Source organism: Chelonia mydas, chromosome 2 (genome assembly GCF_015237465.2).
Source record: "Chelonia mydas isolate rCheMyd1 chromosome 2, rCheMyd1.pri.v2, whole genome shotgun sequence".
Classification (NCBI taxonomy): domain Eukaryota; kingdom Metazoa; phylum Chordata; order Testudines; family Cheloniidae; genus Chelonia; species Chelonia mydas.
Window position 1 is genome coordinate 216,571,070 of NC_057850.1, and position 20,517 is coordinate 216,591,586.

At 38.9% G+C, this 20,517-nt stretch overlaps 1 protein-coding gene across 2 annotated transcripts in view; it reads left to right on the forward strand.

Annotated features, from left to right (window-relative positions):
• The first annotated feature begins 990 nt into the window (after window positions 1-990).
• The window catches only part of HEPACAM2 (HEPACAM family member 2), a 34,045-nt gene continuing 14,518 nt past the window's right edge, over window positions 991-20,517 (forward strand). The window contains exons 1-4 of one of the 2 annotated variants that reach the window (XM_043541200.1): window positions 991-1,190; window positions 7,862-8,212; window positions 9,194-9,478; window positions 13,356-13,652. In XM_043541200.1, coding sequence (XP_043397135.1) covers window positions 1,112-1,190; window positions 7,862-8,212; window positions 9,194-9,478; window positions 13,356-13,652 — 1,012 coding nt within the window. In that variant the 5' untranslated portion in view covers window positions 991-1,111. The remainder of the gene's footprint in view (window positions 1,191-7,861; window positions 8,213-9,193; window positions 9,479-13,355; window positions 13,653-20,517) is intronic. The other variant, XM_027822728.3, reaches the window with a different exon arrangement.

Sequence of the window (20,517 nt, forward strand, 5' to 3'; positions counted from 1 at the left end):
ACAGGGGCTTGAGTGAGGTGGGGAAGGGCTCCTTGCAACCATTCCCTCCCACACAAGGCAGGGCACAACCTAGCCCAATATTTGAGAGATTTATTTGTGTCTGCCTAAGTGCTATCTAATGAAAACTTAATATTTTTATAACCACCTATGTAGGTGTAAATATTTGCTGTTGGAAATTATTGCACATGTAAGGAGGGCAGAAAGGGGGTTGCCTTGGTTTGCGGCTGATTAGACTTGCACAGTGAGTGACAGCCTTGGATAAAATCCAGATTGTATATGAGCATTAATTTAAGATGCAATAAATTAATGCAGAACACATATTGACTGGCAGCTAGCTTGGCAGTCTGAGTAAGATTCACACTTTGGACAGAGGATTCTTTGTTAGGATATACCTTGTAGACACCCAACCAAGACTTCACACTCAGAAAGGGATAAAAAAAAACTCAGGGAATAAGGCCATCCCAAAATAAGCATTATTCTGTAATATTTTAAGGGAAATACAAAGATAACTGCAGAGCAACAATTGTTTGGAAGAGTGCATTTTACAATAGATCTATCTACAATCTTAACTCTTTTGTATGAATTTTTCATTTGCCTTTTTGGCTGAGATCCATTGTAAAAGGTGTTTAATATCCCATATGGCAGTGGACAGCAGAGATCCTACCATTGCAAGGGGCTCAGTGGGATGATCGAACAGATCTTTTCCATATCTGACTACAAGATTCTTATCTGAAGTTAGCGTATGTATCTAGCAAGTCTGTGGTTTTTTTACTGTAACTAACAAAATATGGCATAAATACCTATATAAATTTTACTCACATTAATTTTTATGGAAGTAGAGTGATTCATACTCTGTACCCCATTTATCACACTCCATATTTGCTGTGAATATACCAGGGCAATATTCTGATAGAGTCACACGCAATGAAGATGTTGCGTATTAAGCTAACAGGTGTTCCCACTCCCTGTGTCCTTGGTATACACATATTCAAATCACACAAGGCAGTAGACAGGATAGGGTCTGTTAACTCATTGCTGATTTCCCTGGCAAATAAACCAGCAGCTGCTGGACCAAGCACTGACTTAGCACGGAGAAGAAGGTGGTATTTGCATGGGACAGGATGCTTTCATGGAGCCCTTTAGCAACACATTTTGTGACTTACAATGCAATATATATTTTCTGCTTTTAGGTAAGATACAGTATGTATTATTATGGCTGTTGATTTTTCATTCTGGATATATGGTTCATTTTTAATACTTAAAAAAATTAATGGAATTTCTATGTTAAATTGTCAGATTTTTTTTAAATCAGCCTAGAAGTTTGTAACCCAATAGTAGATCTTGTTTTAGTAAGAAAAGCAGAAAGTCTGTAGACTAAGTACTGTACAGTACATTATACTTTCTTTTTAATGACTGCAGCACAAAGATGAAAATAATTAGCTCTCACTAGGACCAATCTTGCAAACCTTTACTAATTTGAGTAAGGATTTACCATGGGTAAAGGTTAGCAGGGTGAGGTCAAGCTTTAGCATGGCAGTTGTTGCTATTATCTGTTCAAAAACATGTTTGGAAAGTGGCTTTATTTTGCTTGACAGTGAAGGTATTGTGTTTTTAATCCCTCCATATAATACTTGATTGTAAATATTTAAAATTGAGATTGTATAATTTAAACATATTTTGGCATGATATTTTGATTAGGGAAGTTCCTGACCAAAAAAAAAAAAAAAATCCTCCCCAGGTAATCTGAGGGAAAGATTTCACAGAAAATTGGATCTCAAGGAAATATCTTGTAGTTTGACTTTTTTTGCACTCTTAGGTTTTACATCCTAAAGAATAGGATTCTTTTTTTTTCTAATATTCACCATTTAGCATAAGTATGATTTTATTTTTGGAAAGGAAAAAGGAAAATAAAATATTTTTGCTATTAAAGCTGAAGAGGTTTGTAACAACCACTACCAAAAGCTCTAACTTTGTCACTTGGTGAACTGAAGAATATATTACCGTTAGTAATAACTTCTGTTTAGTATCTTGGGTGTTACTTTTATAAGCAGATATTTGTCAACCATGCATTTTGGATAAAATTGGATGTCCAATGTACTTCCATAAGAGTCTATTGTGATTAGATATTAGATAAAATTGTACTTTAATCTCTCCAACAATTCTTCTACAGCTTTTTAGAATTAACTTCTGCTTTATTTAGATGTTTATGTGATTCCAGCGGAAGGAATATGTAACATTACAAGAGTATTGTATCTTCATGTAATCTAAATGTAAGGGATATTTGCTTTACGTTGCTTTCCTATATCTTTGTGAACTCAATATACTGTAGACTATTTTGCTAGATTTCATCAGTCAGCATTTGGAGTGAAGGAGAGTTTGTGTCAGGTCTGCAGATTTGTACCCACAAAGTTCTGCTCTCCCAGTACCATTGCGCCACCAAAATTAAGATTATTAGTTTGAGTTTTTTAAAATAACACCCATATTTTAGGTGAATACAAAAAGCTAATATTTCTTATTTGCTGTTCTATCTGTATTAATACATACCATACAGTCTCAGATACAGACCTTTATAAGCTTCCTCATATGTTAATTGTCTTTTTTATCAGTACAAGGGTCAAATTTTCCTGCCCTGGAGGCCATGATCCAAAGCCCACTGAATACCATGTCAGCATTTCCAATTACTTTAGTGGGCTTTGGCTCAGATACTAGTCAAGCCAAACTCCTATGGAAGTCAAAAGACATTTTGCTCTAGGAATTTGGCAGAATCTGCAGAATTTGGCCCTATAAACAGAATGTGTAAACAATGTGCGCTCACTCTCTCTGACCCAAATGACCAAGCATTTGGATGTTTTTCTAAAATATATGTGCTCAGAATTATTTTGGGGAAGTTCTATGGCTTGTGCTGTACACAAGGTCATACTAGATAATCATAATTTTCTCTTCTGGTCTTGGAATCTATGGATTTATGAATGTGTGTGCACTCCTGGCATCATAAATACTAGGGGTCTGACACTCCACTGCTTTGCACCATGTAAATGCATTTACATTTTTGCAGAATGGGTGTAAAAATGATCCATTGAGAACTGGTAGCCTTTTACTCACACTTTGCACAGGATGCAAAGCAGTTGAGAAACAGACCTAGTTTTTTTTTATGATGATAAAGTGATTAGTGCTTTAGAATCCAGAGAACAATGAAACCTCCCTAGGTAGGTTTCTGTTTATGCAGTCAACTCAGAATATGAAGTCATGGTTTTTATTTAAACTAAAGCTGCATACTTTGTTTTCTGTCAACAATGATTCTGTTGTGCTTGCTAATACTTTGAATAGTGATATGGAAGCAAAACATAGATTGCTTTGAGTTCCAGCTGGAGGTCATTTTGGTAAAACCGAACGTGTTTACAGTCAATACAGAAAAGCTGGTTTTAAGAGGTCTGTGTTGCTGGGAAAATGCATGCATTATTTAGCAAGCTATACATAGCAATATGTTTAAGTTTGGAATATTCTTGATTACTGCATGAGGTAAAATTTCGTGGCTCTGTAGAACAAGGACATTTTAAAAATATTTCCTTTTATCCATCTACATTTTATGATGCATTCCAGGAGTTTCATAAAGATATCTTCCATATCACAGGCAGGAACAAAATTAAAACTAGTGCATGCTAGTGACTGATTAAACAGACAACCAAGATTTTCAAAAATGATTCCTTAACGTCAGGCTTTAAGTCAGTTTTAGGTGTCTATGGCTATATCTATGCAGTAGCTGGGACATGTAATTCCCAGCTCAGGTAGACATACATGGGCTAGCTCTGCTCAAGCTAGCACCTAAAAATAGCAGTATTGCCATGGCAGCACAAGCGGTGATTTGGGCTACTCACCTGAATACAATCCTGCCTGACCCCCCTCGAGGGACGTACATGGGTGGTTAGCCTGAGCCATCATCTCTGCTGCCATGGCCATGCTGTTATTTTTAAGTGCTCACTCAAGCAAAGACAGCATGTGTGTGTCTACCCTCGCTAGGAATTACACCACCCAGCTGTAGTATAGATGTACCCTATAAAATAAAAAGAAAAGGAGTACTTGTGGCACCTTAGAGACTAACCAATTTATTTGAACATAAGCTTTCGTGAGCTACAGCTCACTTCATCGGATGCATACTGTGGAAACTTTTTGCAAATACAGACTAACACGGCTGTTACTCTGAAACCTATAAAATAAGTAGCCTGGTTTTTAAAAATGCCGAGTATCCAGCAATCCAATTGACTTTAATAGGAGCTATTCAGAGCTTCAACACTTTTGAAACTCAGGCCATCTATTTAAGCACCACTTATTAATTGAAGGGATTTAGAAGCCTGAACTTAAGTAATTTTTTAAAATCTTGGCCAACTTCCATATTTAGTACTGTAACTCCAAGCCCCTGGAGAACCATTTTTCCACACTGGAGGTATTTCACCGATCAAACATACCATCATTATTGTGAACAATAGTATATTATTCCTGGGATTCACCCAATATAAGTGATGAGTAAGCATCAAAGTGACTTAGGAACTGAATTCCCACTGGCTTTTAATGGAACTTAGGTTTCTAAATTACTTAGGCATTTTTGGAAGTTTTGCCTATCTTCAACAAAAGGTCAAACAAAATGTCACTTGAATCTTTGGGGACATGTTAACTGCAGACTTAATGGGACTTTTGCCTGATGGGAACATCAATAAGAAATTAATAAAGATTTGGTCCATTGACTTCAATTCAACACAATATTTAGTAGCTCTTTGAATATGACAGGGTAACAACAATGTAAAGTTTGGTCATAATAAGATTCTGTTGCTTTAATTTAATTAGAAGTATAAATGTTTGAAATGGCTCTAATATTTCAGATTGTACTCTGATGAAGTGTTGATCTCTATTTTTACGAAGCCAAGAGTCACCCAGCATTGCTCCCATAAAATATTAATCTTTGGCGAAACAACTTGTCTGATAACTTCTCCAGTCCTCACTTCCCCATGACCATGCAGAAGTTCCCACACACTGTTCCCACACCTGATCAAATCATCAGAGCATACTTTGAGAGAACAGTAAACTTTGCATTTAGCCTGTGAGAGCCCCACCCTAGCAGACTATCTCCCTGCAGCCCTTTGTCTTGAAAGTGAAAACAAATCTTGTCTCCTTAATCTCCTCTCTGCTTTGCTAATGGGTATTCCTCAACTGTGGCTCAGTGTTCCACAAACTGATGTAAGGAGCCACTTTTCTCCATGAATTAACTGTGGACAAGTTAAAGATCACCTGTTATCTCTGTCCCTGCCTCTCTTTGTACTCCAATACTAAAATGATTTTACACTCAGAAGTCTCTTATTTTCCTTTGTTCTACATAAAAAGTCTTTATAACCCAGTTGAGGGGATGGCCTTTGGAGCAATCTTCCACTTCTCAGGGTAAACACACACCTCCCACCCAGTAGGGGGATGAGGAGTCTGAGGAGTAGAGACTGGGAATGGCTAGGTGAGGGGAATGTAGGGTTACCATACGTCCGTATTTTCCCGGACATGTCTGGCTTTTTGGTTCTTAAATTGCCATCCGGGAGGAATTTTTAGATATCTAAAAACGTCCGGGATTTTGCCATTATTATTTTTTCCCAAAGAAGAGTTGATCATTCAAGAAAGAGTGAATGTTGATCGCTTGAGAGAGTGCCTGCTTTTCCCCCCTTGCTCCCAGCGCTTGCGCCGCAAAACAGCTGTTTCATGTGGCTGGGAGGGAGATGGGGGAATGTGGTGCGCTCAGGGGAGGAGGTGGGGCCAGGGTGGGGATTTGGGGAAGGGGTCCAATGGGGCAGGGAAGGGGTGGAATTGGGGCGGGGAAGGGGTGGAGTTGGAGCGGGGCAGGGGAACGCGAGCAAATACCCTACCCCCCCATGGAGTGTCCTCTTTTTTTAATGTTCAAATATGGTAACCCTAGGGGAATGGGATGGGGACAAGGAGCCAGGGTGAGAAAGAGACAGGACTGAGGCAGCCACAGGTTGGAAGGAAAGGGGCAGAAGGGATCAAGCTTGAGGGAAATGGGCAGAAGAGTGTGTGCCCCCAGAGCCCACTCCCCTCCAGAGCCAGGAATGGAATCCAAGATTCCTGAGCTCACCATTCCTCTGCAGTTAGCCACTGTCTGTGAAACCCACTGACAAAGTGTCTCATCACCTCTCGTGCTGATCCGCAGAGAGGATGACAACCTACTACTGCTATCAGTTACTCCTTTAGCTCAAGTGGCAGAGAGCTATGCATCCACCTCTGGCGGATCTAAATGTTCCAACCCTGCTGACTACCACATGAGTGTCCCAGGGAGTGTCCTTGCTTGGTGAAGGCCACCCAAATACCCTGAGAGAACCTGCTTCAATGCAGATATAAAATCCCCTCTAACCACACACCCCTAGTTGTCACCTACCACACCACAGTGGAACCCATATGGGTTATCACGAGACAACTACAACCCATTCTTGATGGTGACCTCATCCTGAAAGAAATCTTTCCTGAGCCCCCACTTCTGGCCTTCAACCAACCTCTCCAAGCCCATCATCAGAAGAAAGCTCCCTATAGATCAGGACACACCAACTCAAAGCAGCACCAGATGCTGCCAGAACAACAGACGCAAAACCTGCAGACATATCTTCACTGCTACTATGATCAACACCCCCCACAACACATCTTTCAAGATCCATGGGTCCTACACATGCCTATCACAACATGTGATGTACCTCATCCAGTGCACTAAATGCCCCAATAGCAATAGCAACTATCTGGGTGAAACCAGACAATCACTAAACTCTCAAATGAATACAAACAGAAAAATGATAAAAGACAAAAACACCTCATCATTGTTCAAAAAACAATCACTCTCTATCTGACCTATCAGTCCTCATTGTCAAAGGAAACCTGCACAACACTTTGAAAAGATGAGCTTGGGAACTTATAGCCATAACTTTGTTAGACACTAAAAATCATGGACTGAATCAAAACACTGGATTTATGGTTTATTACAACAGTCTATAACCCACTAACAACCCCTCCCAGCTGCTCTCTCCCCCTCCCTTTCCTCCCTATGACTGGAGGAAACCACTTTACCTTGAATCGTCCCTTGAAATATGTATTAACTACTCCTATGAAACAATCTGTTCAAATCTTGTATTTAGCAGTTACACTTTGAGTTAGGCCAGGTCTACACTACAGACCTATATCGGTATAACTGTGTCACGCAGGGATGTGGAAAATGCACACCCCTGAGAGATATAGTTATACCAACCTTAACCCCCCATGTAGACAGCGCTATGTCGACAGCAGGGTGTCTCCCACCTCTTGCAGAGGTGAATTTACTGCACTGACAGGAGAGCTCTTAAGCACCAGTGCAGTGTTTTAAGTGTAGACCTGCCCTTACTTTCCCAGACTTGAAGAAGAGCACTGCGTAAGCTCAAAAGCTTCTCTCACTCATCAAAACAATTTGGTCCAATAAAAGATATTGTCTCACCCACTTTGTCTCACAAATATTTGGAACATTTTCAACAAAGGAAATTATTACAAACACAATAACCTTAGAACTCCATTTCTAAGTTTTGTCAAATTTTTAAAAAATATCCTAGCCTAGGATGAAAAGTGACATCTAATTTAAGGCAAATCAGTGTTATTTTGTATAAGATAGGAGAAATGGTTTGAAAATCAGGCTATAAATCTGATCCAACTCCAGCTGATGTCAATACCAGTCTTACTATTTGCATCAGTGGGAGTTGGATCAGGACCATTTTGAGAACACAACAACCACAGCTCCATAAGAGTTTCCATTTAGAATTTCCAGTGTTCCTAGTTTTGTTTTCTTTCCATTTTTATGCAGGTATTTGTTCTGCGCTAAGGCTGACGGTACCATCACATACTATACATGGCATTGAAGGACAACCACTCCATCTTACAGTTGACTACAATTTCAACACTACAGCTTCTGAAATCCAGATAATATGGCTATTTGAGAAACCTCAGAGTATCCCCAAATATTTACTCGGCTCTGTGAATCAGTCAGTAGTACCAGACCTGGAATATAAACACAAGTTTACCCTCATACCACCTAATGCATCTTTGATGATCAATCCATTACATGTCACTGATGAAGGCAATTACATTGTAAAAGTCAATGTCCATGGAAATGGGACAATATCAGCCAATCAAAAGATTCAAGTCACTGTTGATGGTAAGTCAATAAAATACCGTATTTTAGTGCTGCAAATAAAATTACAACTTTTGTGAAGTTTCTAATCACCTGGAATCCAGCTACAGTTCTGTGTGATTCAGTCTGGCTGTGTATGAATAAATCAACTCACTCAAGTCATTTCATGCTTATTTTCAAATCTGCAATGGTTAATTATTCAACAAATTTTATTTATTGATTGGTGCCTTATTAATCCTGGGAGTATATTAAACTGGGCTTGTAGGCATCATATAACTACTATGAAATTAAATGAACTATAGTGATCTCAAGAAATAATCTGTTTTCATAAGGCCCAGTTCTGCCACCCTTACTCACCTTGAGGCTACATTCACTTTTGCATGAGCTTTTTTCTGTACCTGGAAACCTGACTTTGAGAAAATTCTGGAGGCAGCTGCCTGCTCAGGATTTCATGCTGTCTAGATGCTGGAGGGTGGTAGGCAGGTGGCCCAAAACCCAACAAAGAAGATATAAGGTTTGGGGGGCAAGTTTGGCCCTAAATAGAGGCTCATGTGGTTCACTTGATGAAAGTGGTTCATTTTCTCTAGATCAATAGGTAGATATGAATATGAATCTGTTCTTCTCCTACATATGTAGCTTCCATTCATGTGAGTGGGAGTTATACATGCACAGAGAAAGAAGAGCAGGAAATGGAAAAATGCTTGCAGCATGAACTTGATTAATTCTTTTAATTAAAACGGAATATTTGTTTCCAGCCATTGTGTCATAACCTCAGCTAGTATAAGTCATCCTAGCTCTAGTGAAGTTACTGGAAGTATGCCCATTTGGACCAGCTAAGGATAAGACCCTTTGTTTTTCATTTTTAGCAGTATAAAATTTGAAATCTAAGTACTTTCTTAAAAGGATGACAAATGCCATTTATATCACCTGGGCAGTAAATGACATATTCTCCTAATATAAATAGCAAATCTTGTTTATAACTGTTCATATCTGTTTAACTTACAGTTCCTGTCACAAAGCCAGCTGTACAAATCGAACCTTCTACGGGAGTAGTGGAGTATGTGGGGAACATGACGTTAACCTGTACTGTTAGAAAAGGTACAAGGGTAGGTTACCAGTGGATGAAAAATGGGAAACCTATGCATGCCAGTTCTAGTTACACCTTTTCCTCAAACCATGACACACTTTTAATTGTCCCTGTCATGAAAGAAGACATTGGGAACTACAGCTGTTTGGCAACCAATCCTGTGAGCATGATGGAAAGTGAGATAATTGCACCAACTATATTTTGTGAGTATATAAAATATTTGTGCATACTTTTCTCTAAATGAGCTTCCTGGAGAGAGAGCCTCTGACAATGGAATGGGCACAAAGCAGTTGATTCAAGTTTATATTTTGGCTTTCACTCACGGTAGATTGGTCTTTAACAGTCCATCTATACCCTCTCCATGATAATATAATGTAGAACTTGCTAAACTTTATGTAGTTGTTAAAGATCAGCTTGAGCTGCAGGATTGAGGTTGGGATTTCAAAGTGTAGAGTTCTTCAAATCGATGGGTTTTGCTCAGCCCATTATAATAAAAAGGGCTGGCCACAAAATTTAGACATAGATCCAAGTTCAGATTTCTAGCTCCCACATGGGTGTTTGGATCTCAGGTTTTGGTTCAGACCATCTCTAATAGTCATCGTTACCTTTTACTATGTCTATAGCATTATTGATGTGCATGGTGCTTCACAAGCATATGTAAAAAAATCAAGAGACTTGATTCTGATTTAACTTACATTACTTTCACACTGATGTAACTCCACTGACATTAAAGGCATAACTCCTGATTTACACTGGTGTAAATGAACAAAGTTTCAGGCCCAAAGTCCCTCTCCTGAAGGTCTAACACTCAAGGTTTCTGATGCTGCAAATAAACATGCTTAACTTTATGCCTGTGAGTAATCCCCTTTGACTGAAAGGGAATGTTCATGTGCATAAACATTAAGCATGTGCATATTAGCAGGATCAGGGCCTAGAGTATACCTGTAATGGCGTGACAAAAAAAGACAACAGATCATGTTGGACAAGGAATAATGCACTAAAGTTATGCAGTTGATTAGATAATGGCAAAATTATGACTGATAAAGGACCCTGCTATGAAATGTTCTACTAAAAAAAACGTTTAAACTGAGTCTAAGCAAACCCATTGATTTTCAACGTGTTGGATGCATATTCCAAAACAGCATGAGAAAACTAGTAAAGTTAATCAAATATGGAGTTTATGGATGAAATGAGTTATGGGAAACATCACTCTAGCTAAACCCCAACCAAAATATTAGAGCAATTACATTTTGAACCTGACAAAAGGCACTTACACTTCTCTGAGATGAAGATGAAGGAGCTGGAGGTAGCTGTTCCATTATGGAGAAATAGAGCTTCCTCACACACCAAGCGGAGTACTCATGGTGGTAGGCTGTAAAGACAAAGAACCAATCCTGGCTCTTTAATAATTTCTGTTCTGAGGGGGAAAAAAGAGCTTGTCTATTTATCTCCACTGTGCACTTTGCCTGTGCCTGTACTTCTGAAAGTGTTGCCCATACCACTTTTCGGACCTTGATGAGAAATAAATGGTACATACACATTGAACAGAGAGATAACAAAACACTGGGACAAGGCTCAGAACCACTATATCCAGGGATGTCCTGACAACCTTCCTACACCAATGCAATAACACCAGTTCAATGAGTCATGGGCTTTAATGTTCTATGGATGTAAAATATCATCCATGCAGCACTTTCCTATATGCTGGGCTTTATTTCAGAATCAGGTGGCATCTTGGTTCTCATGTCAGTGTGAGAGCTGGTTGAAAAACAAAAACTGATTTTCATGAAAAAAAAAATGAAATTCCAAAGTGACTTTATGTCAAAGTGTTTGAAAGAGATTTATTTTTTTATTAACTGATGTTTTTTCAGTTTTAAAAATACTTTGTTTTCCAGTTTTTCTCAAAAACATTACTAAGCATGTTATGAAAAATTTTCATTTACCAAAAACTTGGTTTTATTTTTGCTCTGCTGAGATAAGATTTTGCAAAATTCTAAAACTTGAGCCAATGGCTAAGAAAGACCAATATTCTTGTATTACTTCCCATGCCCTAATTAGCAGTCAAACTCAGTGAGTTATGTTTTCAAGTCAGGTAATTCAGATTAACCTCTCTCTGCCAGTAGTTCACAAAATTTTTGTGTTTGAGTTAGCAGTTGTCAATAACAATCCAGTACAGGCCTCAGGGTCTATATGCACCATATGCCATTGCTGCGGGGGAGTTACTGTGTGTGATAAAAAAGGTCACTCACGGTAAATACCTGCCATCTGCTCAGAAACTAGATGGATAACAGTCTCATGGTGATATGAGCAATTGGAAGTGTTCCCACAGAGTAGTAAATTGTTACTAAGAACAGGTGATTTATTATTTTACAAGTCATTTAGTAAACAGGCTTCACTGAAACATGAGACTCATTTCTGCTGAGAACGATACTGGAAAAGAGAAGTGGAGAATGTAGGATCCCAGGAAGGAATTACTCTGCTGTTGCACTCAGAATCAAAAAGGTTCTTTATTTTGATCATCCCTATTCATTAGCATTATTTGATTTGTCTATTAATTGTAATAATAATACATCACAAAGCACTTAACAGTTAAATAGCTTCATTCAGAAATAAATCTATACAACACTGGGAGAGAATTTATTAGTCCGGTGGTGTGGCTGCTGCCGCAGAAACTGCTGACCTATGTGGGAAATCTGAGTTCAAGAGATCAACTGGTAGAGCCCTGCAAATTTGCAGATATCTGCTTTATATCCACAAATATCTACAGACCATGTTTACGGATCAGATGTGGATAGAAATTTTGTATCCGTGCAGGGCTCTATAAATTGAGATTTCCTTCTTCTGGGCTTGTGAGAAACTGTTAGAACAAATTTAGACCTAGACAGAGGTTTCTGATTCCTCTGCTTCTGACAATCTCCAAATGGAGCAAGGGGGACAAGGGCCTTTAAATGAAAACTGTGTTTGGGAGAATGTAAAGCCCAAGGCAGTGAGAGTAATGGGTTGGGTGAGAACTACTGAATGGTTTCAAAAAGCAAAAAAGCAAGTTCATTCTTAAAATTAGTAGATTTTGAATGTTTTGCTTTGCATTTAAAAAAGAAGTTGTCTTTGAGCCTGACCCAATAACAAAAAAAGCTCTATGGTCTTCTGATCCCTGAAAAGGTGCCTATGCTGGGTTCCTGGAAAACTCCCCTTGCCCAGGGGAAAGCTCACTAAGAATGGAAACCCAGGAACTAAACGGTGAACACAGCAAAAGTCAGGGGGATGAGAGGAAGGTTAACATGTGCTTTAAGGATCATTTATGAAAAACAACTGTCTGAAGTTATGTAAGACACACCATGCTATGTCTTACTCAGGGGAGGATAGTTCCATAAGCAAGTATTGTGTGGTAAGTACTAATTTACATAGGTATATTTCAGTGCAATTTTACTGATCTTTATGTGTAAACAGAGATAAGCTATGCCAGTAACCTTGGCATCTAAGTAGAAAGAGTCCAGTTCACCCTTGTACAGACAGCCAGAAGAAGGCCTACTGCTTCATTACACTACATTACCTATGCTGCTTCAGTCCCACTACGGTTTTTTTGAGGGCTTTAAACATTGCCTGGGTGCTGAGTGTCTGGGTGAATTTCACCCAAACAGATCAATATTACGTGGGTGTTTTCTGTGATAAGACTGGTTGCAGAGTAGCAGCCATGTTAGTCTGTATCCGCAAAAAGAAAAGGAGTACTTGTGGCACCTTAGAGACTAACAAATGTATTAGAGCATAAGCTTTCGTGAGCTACAGCTCACTTCATCGGACATCCGAAGAAGTGAGCTGTATCTCACGAAAGCTTATGCTCAAATAAATTTGTTAGTCTCTAAGGTGCCACAAGTACTCCTTTTCTTTTTGTGATAAGACTGTTACAAATCTATCTAAATAAGGACAGATTAAATGAATTGGAAGCCTTTTAATCAGAATAATTGAACCTAATGGCAGCCATTTGAAAGGTTAAGGCTGTACTTATCCTTGGAATTTTTGAGAGTTATTCTTTGATTTTAATTTTTTCCATTGTGATCATTTTTGTTGTTCATATTAATGCAGATGGACCTTACGGACTTACAGTTAATTCAGATAAAGGGCTGAAAGTAGGGGAGGTGTTTACGGTTGACATAGGAGAAGCTATCCTATTTGATTGCTCGGCAGACTCAAATCCACCAAATACTTACTCCTGGATCCGAAGGGCTGACAATACTACAGATGTTATCAAATACGGACCCCATCTGGAAGTTGTATCTGAAAAAGTGGCCCAGACAACAGTAGATTATATGTGCTGTGCTTACAACAATGTGACTGGAAAATGGGACGAAACTCATTTCACAGTGATCATTACTTCTGTAGGTAAGAACATAAAATGTATAACATAACAAATACTGATCTAGTATAACACATAAACACAGTACCAACCTAAGGGGAACCAAGCAACTGGAGTGCAAGCCAGGTGAAGAATCAGTACACTGTCTTGATATTTTGAACTTCCCTGTCCTCAGCAAGAGGGTAGAGACTAGGGGTGAAATCTTGGCAATAGTGAAGTCAAAGGGAGTTTTGCCACTTACTTCAATAAGGTCAGAATTTCACCACAGTTGTGTCTTGTAGTTGACTTAGTCCTTTGAGTAGAAATGCCACTGCTTTCTACCATAATAACCAATTCATGAAGCAGAATTAGTACACATTTTTTATCACCTCTGCTTGAGTGTGTTCAGTATAAATACATCTGTTAGTCTTTAAGGTGCCACCAGACTCCTTGTTGTTTCAGTATAAGAAAGGAAGCTATATTGGGAGAAATATAAAAATACACAAAAATACAGTGAGCTCTAAGGCTAGACTGCTAGCTTTGCATTGTCACATAGGGCACCTGGATTCTATTCCAAAGCCCACTTTCTCACTCCCTCTCTTAGCAGGGGCTGAGAGTGCTGTGCAGGCAGTATGACCAGCCCATGGTATGATGCCTCTAGTCATTCAACAATGGCTCGAATGGCCAATTAGGGACCAACAAACATGGGCATCAAAAGGGCCTCTGGGACTTGGTAGAACATACCTCTGAGTCTAGTGTGTGATGGTAATCCAAGCTATCTTTGCAGCAGAACAAAGGTGTTGGTGAATCAATGGTTTCATTACAAGATACATATGGAAATTATTTTTTCCCATGTGTTCTTATGTAGATTTATTGCTAAGTATTGACGTATGGAGTTTCTCCTTTACTTTCAATACGTGATAGGTTTAAGTCCTATATAATACTATGCCAAAATTAAATGACTGCAAAGCAATTTTTTGTCAGAGAATCCCAATGAAAAGTAACTGTAAATGGTACGATGCTGCTAAAGTCTGTAATTGCCTTATCTACTGCCTTTTCATTGCTAATTAGAAAACATTTTCTGGGTCGTTAATAATTTAATTACTAAGGAACAATAGATTTTTTTTCAGATAATGTGGCCATATTATTAATGTACAGTAACATGTCAGACTGCTGCCTTTAGAAAGTTTCACAAACCTGTTTTGCTGGTACCAGACAAAGAGCTCATATATTTATTATTAAGATAAACAAGGACAGCAGGTGTCTATTGTTCAGATGGATTTAAGGTAATCTTCACAAATGGTTTCAAACACCCTGGCAGAAAACAGTTTACAGTTTTTCAGTGGAAATAATACAGTTTAAAATAAAACAATGTGATGACTAGAAGGGGGGGAATGCAAACAGAGCGGTGGTGTTCCATTAGGAATACAAACGGCATTTTTCCTGAAAGTGAAAGTAAACCAGGACTCCTGCAGTAACTGTGTGTATAAATAAACACACTCACAATCATGAGCAACAATTTTGAGATTTGTTTTTGAAGCCTGATAAAAAGCAAAGTCCACATGGTGCATATTCTTTGTTTAGATGTACTTAAAAAAAAAAAGCAGATCTCCTTTGTTAAATTATCCCATGGCATTTTAAACCACTTTGGAGATAATCAGCTTTTTCCATTTTATACCATTCTTCCTGTTTCTGAAGATTTATTCCAGTAATACTAAACCCTGGATCCCAGGTTACACTCCTTAATTCAGGAAAATTCCCTTTAATTTCAGTGGGAATTCTGCCTGAGTGTGGCCTCAAAAATATGCACACCCAGTGAATTTCTCCCTGGGGACCAAACTCTGAAGTCTTTAATGGTAATTTTACCTGATTAATGATTACTCTCCAAGGAAGATATTCTGTGTCCCCACTCCTCAAGACAGAGAGCCTGTGCAAAGCCTTACACGACACTTAAACCCCAGTTAAGGTATTTACACAGAATTTAGATGTTTCAGAAGATCTTCAGCAACTCCTCTGCAAGTAGGGCTGAAATTCGCCTATAGAGTTTTGTACATATATGTCCAACTAAAACCAAGAGAACTAAAAAGAGAACAGTTATAAACAGTTCATCCGGTCAACTAAAGTATTCTATTTTAGCCAAGAAGTGTTAGAGAGTTAGATTTTAAAATAAAGGCATCTATCTAATTATGGACATGATTCTGCAAGGTGCTGAGCACTAACTGCAAGACTACCTTGTAGGACTGAACCAAGATGGAATAACGTTAAATTTATGTTAACAGCACAGCTGTTTTCTATACAGATTTTGTAGGAATGAATTTTATTTGGCTATAAAAATGAAGTTACTCTTTTAAAGGTTCCTTTAAAGATTCATCTGTTTCCCCAGGCTTCTGGGTGAGGGAGAGCTTTGATTGGGAAAGAGGGGATTGATGGGATGGAACTTTTTCTGGCTGGAATTGTGAAGGTTTGTTGTACATGTTTGGATTAATGCTCATATACTTAACCTTGTAACTGACCATGGGTGAAATGCTGCCCTGTATAGAAGATCAGCCCCAGGCCAATATAACACTTGAAGTGGATTTACATGGTGCATAGATCTTGTGTTGCCCATCTACATAGGAATGGATGAATTTTACCCCTAAGCACTATGAGAAGTTCAGGTAGAAACACATGTAAATAAATACTACAAATTTAAAGGTTTCAGAGTAGCAGCCATATTAGTCTGTATTCTCAAAAAGAAAAGGAGTACTTGTGGCACCTTAGAGACTAACCAATTTATCTGAGCATAAGCTTTCGTGAGCTACAGCTCACTTAACTTCATCGGATGCATCCGATGAAGTGAGCTGTAGCTCACGAAAGCTTATGCTCAAATAAATTGGTTAGTCTCTAAGGTGCCACAAGTCCGCCTTTTCTTTTTACAAATTTAAAGTTTCCATTATAGGGGAAACTGGTAATGACCAGCTTGTAGTGCTGTTTTGTGTTTATGCATTATGGTATTGTCTTTACTTACATGATCACATGCTACTTTTTCTACATGACCCCTGCCACATGTAGGGCACAAGGGGAAAGAAATCTGGCAATTCCCAACTTTCAAGTGCTTAACTTTGAAACCTAAATTTGGATCTTTTAACATAATTTTTGTTTCACACACACACACACACAATCTGGTCATGATGTGCATATAAGTCTCATTGGAAAAAGCTTGCTTTAGTGTGACAGCAACAGATACGAGCAAAGGAAACAAAGATCAGCAGTACTAATATTAGGGAATCATATAATTTAGCAGTTTGTGTGAGAATCTGATCAAAAACCTATCAATGATCTATAAATCCCAAAAATGAAGCACAGAGAGGTAAAGCGACATACCTATAGCTACACAGTGGCAGAGTTGGGAATTAAACATCTCTTTCTTCACTTCCAGCCCAAGGACCAACTTGCTGTACCTTCAGCATGTAATAAGCTAAAGAATTTCCATATCTGTACTAGCAGAAAGGAACTGCAGTCCTGATACATGTAGAAATCCCTGAAAGCTAGAATTGATCAAATTATGAATTGTGACTACATTATTCAACAAATTTAGCCTATATTTCTGTTCCTGAATAGTTTGCAGACCCATCCTAAAATTACACATATTCCTGATTAACATGGACTCACAGAGTAGTTCATGCTAACAATTTTTTCCTTGTCTCATTTGGAAACTATTGACTTCAACTGTTTGATATTTGTTATTTGTGATATGTGATTAGTCACTTAAATCATATGATATTGTTTCAAATTCCTAACTGCAAGCTTGAAACATTTTTAACACTGAAGAATAGCAAATATCACATCTAATAGTGCTACAGTTTATAAAACTGGAGTTTGTGAACATTTCCATTAATAAACCATCAGTCAACAGAATACTTCTGGATATGTAACCCATTGTTCAGTGTATATCACACATCTTTCTCACGCGGGCTATGAGTGTGTCACAGTGGTCAGCTAGGAAACCTAGTACTTTATCTCAAGCTGTAGCAACACATACCCTCAGCTCTGGAGATCTTGGTTCAGTCCCTAATGATGACTGATATGCTGTATTATTACAATCATATATAATATGACCCAAAAATATATCCATTAATCATTTTTTTTGTCATATTTGGCATGACTACTGGGAGCAATGCTGCACCTGTTCCTAATCCACATTGGTTTCACTTCTCCCAGAGTCATTCTTTATTTTTGACTGGCACCCTTCAGTCTGGAAACAGTCTGCTAATTACTGTCATTATAATTCTTGACCCTATTAGCAATGCCAAAATGGAACCACTGCACTTTACAAGCTATGGCATATGGTTATAATATTACTGCATGTAATCAAACACATTTGCTGCTGTGTGATGCCATGGATACCCCATATCTCTTTTATATTTGCACTTGGTGAGATATTTCATTTTATTTATTTAACTAAGAACAGACTCTTTGAGAGACAAATAACATTTGCACTGGTACCTGGCAAGTTAGCCTTTCACGAGTGAACTGGAAAATATACCCAGCACAAGTACTGCCGGTGAGTTGCAGTTCTTTTCAGAGGTCTGCTCCAAACAGGAGACCTAATGAGCTACAGGGAGGGGAAGAACAAGGATTATCTAAAAACTGGATACAAATCTTTTGTATTTAAATATAATGGGAGTGGAATACTCCATCTTTGAGAACACAGCAGATTTTATTTACATGTGGTTTGCTGCAAACAGGAGTTGGCTTCCTCAAAGTTTAATGCAAGATGAAGAGTCTTTGGGTATGTCTAACCTGTAATTAAACACCTGCGGCTGGCCTATGTCAGCTGACTGGGGGTTGTGGGGCTCAGACTACAGGGCTGTTTAATTGCAGTGTAGACATTTGGTCTTGGGCTGGAGCCTCAGCTCTGGAACCCTCCCCCGAACCCAAACATCTACACCTCAATTAAACAACCTCATACCCCAAGTCCCACGAGCTCAAGTCAGCTGACACAGGCCCGTTGTGGGTGTTTAATTGCTGTGTAAATATACCCTTAACACGCAAATCTATTGAAACACACTGATGGAAACCAAGGCAAGGAAATTAAGTTATGACTCCCTCTGTATTTAGGCACTGCAGTATATGTGCCACTCTGAATATGCAGTATGCAGCCCCAGCACGTAGGCCCAACATGGAATGGCTTTAACACAGCACTTACTGACAGTCGGAATGTTCTGTTAATACAGTCTTGTTGATTCTTTAACTGGAGTAAAATGTTTCCATTGTAAAAACAATCATATCACACGTCCGGTAAGACTATTGTTACATGAGAAAGTATCCTATGAGTCATGACTAGGCCAAATTATAGCTCTGGATCTCCAGGGAGCAAGAGACTGCTCCCTTCGTTTTCGACATGGGGGAAATCAGTGCCCCAAAGTGGGTGAGGAAGAGGCAGGGCCTGTGCACTGGCACAAACAAGGCCAGAAAACTAAATTACTGACAAAAATTCCCCTCATGGTTTTGATTTCAGTGCTGTGACTGAAATGAGGAAGTCCATAGTTCTCTGGTTTGGAAACTGAATGGCAAAGTTCAACTCCAAATCTTTGCGAGCAACATTTCTTGCTATGCATAAACATAAAATAGCTGCAAAACAAAAGAAGACATAGTCTATAACAAGCGCTAATGAGCGTGGTCACCCTCCAGCTACGCATGAGAGAGTGAAACTGCATGGAGAAACACCATTTTACCCTCTTGAAATTAGATCAGATAGTTACAGTAAGTCTTTACCAATAGCTTTACCCTACTCACCTGTTAAATAATAAAACCAGACGTTCAGTCTCTTGACCTGAGACAACTATAAATAATTTTCTCCTTATTTCATGGTGTGTCCAAAACACTTGAACTACTGATTTTCTCTGAATTGTAGATTATAAAGTGCTTGTCAAACTCCCTGTTACGTATGTACCCCAGACTAAGGCAAACTTCTGCCCTGGGCACCGCTGGGTGTTGTACAGACAGCATTGTGACTCCACTCGCAGGGTGCATACTGCCTGAGTCAGCCAAAGCTCCTCCTGAGCTTCCCTGGGAGCACACACCGAGGGGTAGCTCTAGTACCCTTAAAGAGACAGCAGTGAGCCCACTGCTCTGTGCCCATCTAGTCTGTTAGCCAGGACACAGGAGTACGAGACAGCTAGTGCCAAATGGGATGCTCGTAAGGTTCAGGGACCAGGCTCCCTGATGAGATCTTTGCAAGGCCCCTTATCTATGCAGGGCTTAGCCTGAATCTGGCTCTGCATTTCAGAGTTGTGCTTCCTGCTTCAGGAAATGGTTCTGCAATCACTATTGAGCAAGTGGCCAATAGAAGACAAATTTTAGAAAAAAGAAACCCTAAAGCATGGGAATGACAAGACTCCCATTGACTTCAGTGGGGACAGGCTATCCCCCCCAGTATGTTTAGGAGAGAACTTTTTAGTAGCTGTCAAATTCTGGTCTTGATTTACAGACACAATGATTTAATAGTATGTTATTGTCTAATAATATTGTTTACTGTATACTACCATGAAGACAATGATAAAACACAAACAGTTCTACGTTCATTTTAATTAAAGTATCTCTGTTTAGAAAGTGGTACTAACCCAGGAAGGGAAAGAGAAAGTGGTCTTACAGAGTGGATGTATCTGAGCCTTGTACACAGTGCTTAGATACTATGGTGATGGGCACATAAAAAGTGTATATTTTATAATAACAATTTACACAGGAAGAAGGGTTTTGCGGTTAATGCACAGGATTTGAACTAAGAAAAACTGGTTTCTAGTCCCAACTCCACTATTGATTTCCTGTGTAACTTTGATCAAATAATCTATTCCCTCTTGGGCTCCATCTCCCTGTGCATAGGACAGGACTATTTACATTCTTCCTCGTGGAGCTGTGAGGCTAAATTCA